This window comes from Cryptomeria japonica, chromosome 9, assembly GCF_030272615.1.
Source record: "Cryptomeria japonica chromosome 9, Sugi_1.0, whole genome shotgun sequence".
Taxonomy (NCBI): domain Eukaryota; kingdom Viridiplantae; phylum Streptophyta; class Pinopsida; order Cupressales; family Cupressaceae; genus Cryptomeria; species Cryptomeria japonica.
This window is the reverse complement of record NC_081413.1, coordinates 47,724,384-47,734,578: the sequence shown is the minus strand read 5'-3', so window position 1 is coordinate 47,734,578 and position 10,195 is coordinate 47,724,384. Positions and strand designations below refer to the sequence as shown.

The 10,195-nt window shown below is 36.1% G+C and overlaps 1 protein-coding gene across 2 annotated transcripts; it reads left to right on the top strand.

Annotated features, from left to right (window-relative positions):
- The first annotated feature begins 964 nt into the window (after positions 1-964).
- Positions 965-6,176, top strand: LOC131046918 (protein EARLY FLOWERING 5). 2 transcript variants are annotated; one of them, XM_057980759.2, is made up of 9 exons: positions 965-1,205; positions 2,909-3,002; positions 3,247-3,332; positions 3,532-3,581; positions 3,743-3,812; positions 3,946-4,027; positions 4,265-4,680; positions 4,895-5,428; positions 5,645-6,176. In XM_057980759.2, exons 1-9 carry the CDS (start codon positions 1,125-1,127, stop codon positions 5,846-5,848), a joined length of 1,617 nt encoding a protein of 538 aa, XP_057836742.2. In that variant the 5' UTR covers positions 965-1,124; the 3' UTR covers positions 5,849-6,176. The 2 variants fall into 2 exon arrangements, with proteins under 2 accessions (XP_057836742.2, XP_057836744.2); XM_057980761.2 differs by lacking the exon at positions 965-1,205 and having other exon boundaries at positions 2,909-3,014.
- The last annotated feature ends 4,019 nt before the right edge of the window (positions 6,177-10,195 follow it).

Genomic DNA, 10,195 nt, shown 5'->3' with positions numbered 1-10,195 from the left:
AGTCCTTAAAAGCCATGTTCCACTATTTTTTAACAAACTAACATCCCAAAAATACATGCCTTCAATTTTTTTTCCTTTGACAGAATGGATAATTAACTGATTGGACCATCACACATTTCAGTTTGTCTGCAATAAGCAAGTTGCAATGTAAAATCTTCCAAGCAATTAATTGAGCATTTGAATGAGCTTTTGATTTCCATACACATGCATATAATTTTGACCAAAACTTTTCATTGAACCTACAATTCCATTTAGAATTCAATCGAGACCTTGAGGGCAAATTTGGAAGCAATTGCAAGTAAACCTTCTTTGAAGGAAAAAAAAGAAGGAAAGAATAAGACTACATCCATAACCAATTTTTGTAAAAGTTGCAATGAATAGGGGTGCATAATTTCATAGTTAGCTCTAGCGGAACCAAGGACTGCACTGGAATCAAGAAAACTTTGTATTTATTGCTCAGATTGTATTGGTCTTTAACTGAATGCTAAATACCATGATAGCCATCTCATAATATGAAAACCCCAAAGATCTCCACCATTAAGGACTCCTTTTTTAAAGAAGGCATAAGACTATTATGGAAAGCATAGAGCAAGGGACTGCTTTTGATAAAGAATGTGCTTATTCGGAAAAACTAAATCCATGTTGAAGTGAGTTATTGCTCCATTTTAAAAGATGACATTTATGCTACCAAGCACTTTAAATAGAAGGAAAGATTTTAATTGAAAAAATATATATGAAAAACTTTATCCAACCATCCCACATGCTTTAATTATACATTTAATATTTTGCTATTCTAATAAAAAACTAAATTTTAAGTTTTTATTATTGTTTAATTATTTGTCCTGCGTAAATTGTAGCAAAAACGTTTCTTTTCATTAAACTTTGAACGAACCCCGAAAAAAATTAAAATAATAAAAAAATTACATCCATATATATTCCTCTATAAATACACACTTGCCAGATTTTAAGTGTTTCTCATTCCTTCGACTGCATTTTCCTTTTTCCCCGAAATACATTCAGCATCATATTTGATTTACATTTCGTTTAATCCTTGCCTTATTTCAGGCCATTAAATTTCTGTATAAGAGGTTGAGGGTTCGAATCGGAGCTAAGCTCAAGGCAAAATGAAGACGACAAAGGGAGGCAAAGTGATGAATCCTACCGATGCGTATCGAAAGGAGCTTCGCAAGCGCGAATTGAAGCGGGTAACATTTTGCTTTGGCATGTTAAATTTTGCTCTCACTGTCATTGTAACGAATAATTCCATATAAGGGTTTTTATTTTTACTTGCGAGCATAAGGTTTTCAAACTTTACAAGTTGTAATTAGGGCTTCTGTATCAATGCCCTCTTGATATTGTTGTATTAGTTAAACCGATTTATTAAGTTCGGATTTGTGGAGGTCTTTCTGTTTAAATGCTCTGCTCAACTTTAGAAGCTGTAATTAGGGCATCTGTAGTAAATTCTAGTTGTCTCGTCTGTTTTGATTTTTTTATTGGGTGGGTTCTTTCATGTGGAAGTAAATGTTGTCGGAGACACCACTACAGAAGGATATGTACCAGTGCTCTTTTTAGGGCAAACTTCTTTTTTGATGCCAAAGGAGTACATTGGTGTTTTATCTAATTTTCGTTACTTCATGGTTTTTCTTTCGGATTTGAGTTTGAGATGGACACCCATATATAGAGTCATTTGCAATCACTGTTTGAGTTCGTTCGATTTGATGATTTCGGCATTGGTAATAAAATTCAGGTGTTCTCTTGTGAATATGGTTTGTTAAGGCTCCTCTAGTAAAATCAATTCCCTTTTATTAGATGAGTTTAACCAGTTCCATGGTTAGGGCATCAATATTAAAATCCATTCATTTATTTTTGTTTGATTTACTGCATTCATTTTGTGCGGTAGCCTCGAGCCTAGAATCAGTGACTGAGTGGTATCTGTCTTATCAAATTTCACCTGGGGCTTCATCCTGGTCTTGTTTTGTTGGGACACACAATACTCATTTGGTCTTTTTACCCAATTTCAATGCTTTATTATTATTATATCTACCTCGGATATGAACTTGGGGATTCTCTATAAAAGATCTTGTTGCTTATATTGCTTGAGCTCAACCCATTTGACATAGACCATTTATAATTTGTGTTTGGTAAATTCTCCATGTAAGCTAACGGTATGCTTTGATCTCCTGACTTAGGGGTATATCCCATTGCAGTTGAGCATGTTCAGAAAATGCCAAGTTGGATGTGGTATTTTTCCAGTTTCAATGCTACTGGGGCTTTGTTATCTTGCCTTTTTTGTTCGAGCTCATCCCATTTGATAAAGTCAATTTTTGTAACATCTAATCACGGATATGATTTTTTTGGAGGGCTTCTCTTCATTCTGCTTTCAGTGTTTTCTGCTAAGAAGGTGAAGGGGATACTTAAAATTATGATCTTAGTGAAATTCTAGTTTTATAATCCTAGAATTTTGTCTAGGGTCCATGTTCAATGTAATCAGTAACGTCTGTTTTCCTATGCCATTGTTTTCTAAATTATAAAAAAAATCAAAAAGGTGAATCTAAATGTGGGAACATGTGTTCTCCTCAATTTGCATTGTACATAACCCTGTGGACTACAAAGCACTTGAATCTCTCCTTGTACCAGTTTCAGAAATATGTAGGACATGTCTATTATCTACATAACAAGAATATATTTTATAACCACAAAATCAGAAATAAGGGCAATGCCATCATAATTTGGTCGTCAGATTTTGCAGCAAAATCTATGCTAGCACTTTATATGTTTCACTTTGCAAGCAATCATAGTCTTTGGTGGTTTATGGATTGATACTGATTTGAGTAGGCATTTAGTTTATTCTTTAAAAGTTAGGAAAGTACTAATAATCTAATGTGGACATGTTCTCTTTTTTGTGCAGAACAAGAAGGAAAGAAAGAAAGTACGAGAAGTTGGGATTCTAAAGAAGGATCCTAATACTATAAAGGAGCAGATTGATAAGCTAGAAATGATGAGTACGTTCTAATGTGGGTTTTTGTAAAATGGCTTTTTCTATTTATCTTCTCTCCTTAATCTTTTTTTATTTGACTTGTTTTGCTAACCTTTTCTGTCTTGTATATGAACACTATGAATGCTGTAGTGTCATTTACAAGGCTCCTAAAGAGGACTCTTGTTTGACTTGAAAACTTGAAGCTAAGTTATGTACTTACTTTGCTTTGTAGAATGAAGTATTTATATTCTTTTAATGAAATTCTGCAGAGGCAGATGGGGCATTGGACAAAGCAAGAAAGCATAAAAAACGCCAACTTGAAGACACGCTCAACCTTGTCATGAAGAAGAGGAAGGTAATATGATGGAAGATGTTAGAGAAATATTTAAGTTGTTGCAATTGCTTTGTCTTAATTATATTGGATAGTAGTTAACTAATTCCCTCTTTATTTACTCAATAGGAGTTCCAATGATTTGTTATCGGCTTTGTTTTTCTTTAATGTTGATTAACTTCTATATGATTTCCATTGACTCTTTTACACAATTTTTCTGCAGGAATATGAAGAAAAGATGCGTGAGAAAGGTGAAGAGCCAGTAATGTTCAGGTAAGCCCTAAATTGCATAGGGAATGAAAGGTCTTGAAATTTTTTTAGACAAATGTGTGGTTTAGTGTGTTGATTTATCATCATTCATATAAACGATGAAAATATTTGAGCTATTCCTTTCATTATATGTTGACTTAAAGCTCATTGTTATTACTATTCAGTCATCTGGCTCCGCCAAGACGGAGGTCAACAGCAGAAGAAGAGCAGAGGGTAAAACATCCAAAGCCAGAGGTAACATTTAATTCGCCTTTTGATTTGGGGCTTTCAATTGGTAATTCATGATACACCTTACCCATGTAGAAAGTAAAATTGGACTTCCCATCTTTTCCTAATGAAGTAAAAAACATTGGTCTATTTGTTGCAGGATTCTGTTTATTATCATCCCACTCTCAATCCTAGTGGAGCACCTCCTCCTGGAAAACCCCCCATGTACAAGTCATCGATTGGTATGTTTCCATTAGTTTGAACTTAGCATATAATGCACACATTGCACTCGTCTTTTAAATTCATTTCGTTTCATTTGATTTTATATATCTTTCCAATGATGAATAAATGAGAAGAAGAGGGCGTCAGTCTTCAAGGTCCCCCATTTTATGTATATTACAGTTCTGATTGACACACGTGTACCACGTGGTGTATTGTGTATGGTGGTTTTTCACATGTTGATTGTGTACTGCTTACAGGGCCAAGGATTCCATTGACAGGTGCATCGAGTAGTCATGCTTCAACATCAAAGTCTGATTCTGAATCGGAACCATCATTGCCAGTCCCCCCACCACCACCACCTCCACCCTTGCCTGTTTCTGGTGAGGTGGATTCAACTGAAGAGACTGCCATTCCAATACCTTTGCCAGTGCCACCACCACCACCTGCTCCCCCTAAACCAGGTTCTTCTGGTTCATCACTGCCTCTCCCTCCTCCACCTCCACCTCCTCCTGGTCCTCCTCCAAAAGATGCAGTTATTGCACGAACACTTCCACCCCCTCCACCACCCAGACCTGCACAACCTCCTCCACCTGGAACTCTAGGAGATGAAAAGGATAACACACAGAATTTGAAAGATAGAATGGATGCTTCACGTTCTAAAGAACAAGAATGGGTAAGTGAACTCAATAATTTGTTTTTGATAATAAATCTGAAGCATTGTTCTTTTAAAGAACATGTTACTGAGTCTTGCTTACTTATTGTGATTGTAGTTATATCATTTTGTTATTAATATGCAAGGGATAACTAATGTAGGTTTAGATTCATTGGTGGCATTGCATGGTCATCTGTTTTTATCCAACAAATGGAGTTGCCTTTTTTATGTGCAGGCTGGCACCCATCTTCCTCCTCCTCCACCTGGACAACCACCAAATTTGGCAAAAACTGATGCTGAGGGAGATTCCACTGAAGCTGGAGGTAACACGGAATCAAAAGATGCAATGCAAAAGAAGCCTCCTCCTCCTCCTCCTGCAAGACCACCATCAGTTGTTCCTTCACAGACAGAGGTTCCACCCCCAGGAGTTACAAGGCTACCACCACCACCTCCTCCGCCTGACATGAGACCACCTTTGTCCGGACCACCACCCCCTCCACCTCCAAGAGTTCCACCTCCAGGAATGGCTCTTCCTGGACCTCCACCAGTAGGAAGACCTCCATTTGGTCCACCTCCTGGGCCACCTCCCATGATTAGACCGGCAGTAGGTTCTTCAACTCCACTTCCTCCACCTTTTCGACCAAGAATGCCTGAAGCAGATGATCCCGGCAAGTCATCTGGACCTACAAAACCATCTTATGTAAAGTCAGCAGCAGCCACTGTTGTAAAACGGCCTTTGGCTCAACATACACCTGAACTAACTGCAATGGTAATTATTATTTCTTCTACTGATGGCTTACTTGTTTCTATATTTTCGTGAGATTTTTAACTCACAAATTACCCTTCGCACTTTTGTTTTATGATTTTTTTTAATAAAAAAATTCTCATCGTTTTGATGTTCCAAGTTCCTTGCCATTGAATTTATACTGACATAAAACTTGTAGGCAAGCTGTCTGATTTAACTGTACTTGCTGTTATCTACTAGGTTCCAGCCTCGGTTCGTGTAAGGAGGGAAAGCACTCAAAAGGTGAAACCTAAGCCCATTGTTGCTGCCAGTTCTTTGGGTCCTGTATCTATAGTGAAACCGGATTCTGTTCAACCAGTAGCTAAACCTCAAAGCATTGATGACTCTTATGTGGCATTCTTAGAGGACATGAAGGCCCTTGGTGCACTTGATGATGACAAATGATACAGGTTCTATTTAGAGTATGTTCACCCACTGTCAAGTTCCTGTGATAGAACAATTGGTTAGTACAAGAAATGTACAGATTACTGACCAATGCAGTACACTATTTTGGGTGATTTGTAAGAGACGTCTTCAAGATTATTGATGCTATTCACAGCTTTTGATTTATTTAGCTAAACTTGTTAATTAAATTTTATCCAGAGATGCTTTATAATTGCAGGGTGGCAGGGTTGCCTTGTTCTTTGTTATTGCTGCATTTATTTAGGCATTTTAAGACATGTTGAGTACAATTTAATTTTACTTTTAATGGCACCATTCGTAGTTCTGTTAAGTTCTTTGGGGCTCTTGTATTTCATTATAACGATTCCAGCATTCTCTGCTGATTGAACACCACAGACCATGAGCAAGTGTCACAGACAATCACTGCCGTTTCATGATAACAATTCCGGCATTAATACTCAAGGTTTCACTCTATGTTGATTTCTTTACAATATGTTACTTAGGTTGTCTAACAGATGTGCTCCAACAAAGAAAATGTATAAGTTCTATAATAATCCTTGCTATTGCATTGGGAGAGTTTCTTTGTAGTTGTCATTGAGCATATTGCTGTGTAATATTATGCTTAAAATATTTTTGAAACTCGTTTTCTTATTTGGAAGGTGGTCAAGATGGGTAATGTGGATAAAAGATATGTCAAGATCACATTCTGAGACTTTTTTATCAAAAGTTGGTAATTTATAATTTTAAATAATTAATGTTACTTTTGTTTCTTCAGTGTATGTTAAACTGTATTTTTTTATGGAATAAAACAATTCCGTTGTTTTATCTGCAAATGTCACAACAAAATATTTGCCATTAAAAGTAAAAACAAAATGAATAACTTTGCCCTAGAAAAAATGTACAGATTGTGATCTTGACATCTTCTAACCAGGTTAGCTCTTTGCGAAAAAGGCACCATCATGTAAGGACTGAAAACAAGACTATATTAGCATTTGGAGAGAGATTCAAACCATCTTTTCAACAAACATAAAAGCCTTAATTTCTTCAGGGGCCATAGTCTCAAAAAGTTTGCAGTTTCAACATAAACTCAAGTAAATGTGTTAATGTACAAGTGAGGTAGATAAGCCTTTAATCGTGAACTAATTTGTACTAAATTTTTTTTTATCAATATATGATAAAAATTCAGGAGCATTGTTTATATGATAGAGGGGAAGTTAAACCCAGTGCATTATCGTGCAATCCTCTGGCTTTAAAGAGATTGACTGCATCAAGTTTTCTCTCTTGGTTGTTAATGTCAGCAAACATGTTAGTTTATGAAACCATATTTATTGTGAAAAGATCTATGTAATATTGCTGGTTGAAAATATTCTGATTCTTAGTTTTTTATTTCAGTTGCAGTGAAGCACTAAGGCAATATGTTTTCATAGGTGATCTAGACAAAGACTATAGGTTTCTGTTCTATGCGCTCCTTGCGATTATAGTTGTTTAGCTATCTTGAATTTTGCCACTCATTGACACGTTCTCTTGGTTTATGGCTGATCATTTTACTAGAGCCTGTGCAAATGCAGGTTGAACCTCAAAATATTTTAGTAGAGAATTTGCTTGTTAAGGTTATATGTAGTCTCTAGTATAAATGTGCTCAATATGTGATAACTATTTCAATAGATCATGTCTGTTTTGTTGTTTAGTGAAGGCAGGTGGTTGGAAGAGCTTGTAGAAATATTTCGGAGGCCTTCTAGGGTAGATCAAAGGTCTTCCTAACAGGCACTAATGTCCTATGGTGTCTTATGGCCCTGGAGTTTCTTGAAAAGAGTTGTTTGTGCTGAGATATCACTTGTTGAAAACTTGAGGATAAAATTGTGAGTTGTATTGATCTGGAGAACAAAGTGGATACTCTCCTAGCCCTCACCAATTATTAATTTCAATGACAAAATGCACCAGTTTCAGATTCATTGCAAGCAAACTTCTCACAAAAGCACTCTTCTATGACAAAGCACACCACAAACAAATGCCTTCTTCCTCCCGTGGTTCAAATCATCTTCTTAGATTGGACATGGCAATTTTGACCCCTTGGTCTGACAACTTACCCGATTTTCTAAAACACACCTCCTTAAGGAGGCGGCTTTGGTACCCAAAAAGTGAGGTGTTACTTAACCCACACGTTCATTGGAATACCACTAGGTTTATTTACTTGATACACGGAGAAGAGTACGCCAAACACTGTTGACAAAAGGTTTAGTTTTGTGGACCTTCAAAGCCACATGTTCTATCCTTTCTCTTGAATGTCCAATTGACACATCAAAAGGATGGAAATTCAATCGATCACAATTTGCCTTATAAGGTGTCAATTGAACTTAATGCTGGTCACCTATATGAGTCACTCGTGCTTAACTTTGAATGTGTGAAACAACTTTGAATGTGAATGCGATTTCATACCTATCTGTGGTTGTTCCATTCTTGAGTGCAGACCATTCATTTATGGAGAACGTTTCTCACATTGAGGTACGGATTCAAAAAATAACTCCGCAAATTTAGTACCTTTTGGTGTTTCTCTAACATATATGTATGGGCTCTAAAAAATAATCTAGCGAACAACTAATGGATTCATATTAACCGCTACGTCATCTTTAAACTGTTTTGGTTAAGCCCAAAATGCCACCTATGTTTCTTGGTGGCTCTGATGTCTACTCCTTTCTTCAACTGCCCTAATAAGCAAGGATGATGATGGTCTTCAGCCTTTAAGAAAAATTCATTAACTGACTTCGATAGACGAGGTTGGAGTGAGAAAAAATAATCAAACAATGCATAAATCTTCTTACCTTCATCTCGGGTCTTGCCGCTGAAAAGCTTAGTGGGCTCCTCTTCATTAGAAGATTTAATATAAACTAAATCAACTCCCTTGCAAATTGTAGCATAAAACAGTTTATCGTCAACCTCAAAGTTGTTGGAACCAAAAATTGCAAGACCAATCTGCTAGGAAAGCTATTTAATACTTAATTTCTCGTCAACAAAGATTAGAGTACTTTCGGATCTATAGAGTCTTGGAGGGTGATCCTTGAGGACTTATTGGTAAGACAAATAAAGAGATTGAGAAAAAGGCATTTACGTTTGTATAACCATGCCATATTGGAATCATAAGACTTATAGACCTGACAATAAGTAGATAAGACAAGAATATATGTGCAACAAAAGATGAAACAAATTTGCATTGCCTGTGATGAACTCGTAGTGGATATTTTGATGTGTGATTTTCGCTATTGGAAGTTAATGTGCAAATTGAATAAAGTGCATGGAAACAAAACGTGGACCACCATTAAAAAATATGAATTTAAGAGAACATATCTAGACACCATTAATGCCTATTGAAGTTCAAACCATGGAATAAGAGCCATCTAAAACACATCCCCAAACACAAAATACCAATCCAATGAGGTCATTGGATTAGCAATTGCTTAAGCATAGGGGACAAAATCAACTAATATTATCTTAGTTGTTGGGTGATTGTTGTGATTGATTGAAGCGAGATAAGCTCAAATATTTATGACATAAAGAATAAAGTGCATGGGACAAAAAGACATACAAGTTGGGTTATTGATGATAGGAAGTTAACATGCAAATAGAATAAAGTGCATGGGACAAAGGCATACATCAAGATAATACGCATTTAAACATTGGCTATGTATTTAGGATTTAGGCTTTGGGAAAATATCAAACCCAAAACCAATGCCAAAGCAATTAGGACCAATCAAATGATGTTATTAGATTGGTCACTATTTAAACATAGGGGACAAAGAAAAATTAATATACATGCAAATAAACTAGGGCCCAAATAACACACGTGTTTTAAAAAAACACCTATAGACAAAATCAAGCCACACCTAATTAAAGCCCTAGCGAAACATTTCATTGAGTGATTGTCAACATAAGGCTTACCAAATATAAATGACTTCCTATTTTACAAAAAGTAAGGTAGGTTCTAATATTAACTTTGGTTGGGGATGATTTTGACACTACATGAATTTATGAGATCTCTAGATGGAGACCAAAAGAAGAGGACGAGGGGTATACAAAAAGGCCAAACAACAAGACCCGCAACTTGTAGCCAAAGGTACGTCAAGACATCAACAAAGATTGAAAACTATTGTAGACATATAGTAAGTAAAGCACTACACAAGATTGCTATGGCATATTGCCATGATTAAAGTGAGAAGTTTTTGTTACCCTTATTAAACACAATTTGCATGGATAAATTAGATGCTTTCAAGTTGATAATGTGTTTCCATAGGATTGAAAAGAAGATGTCATATGTGCATGCATACATGGATCATCAATGCGTAGAGAACTAGAAAC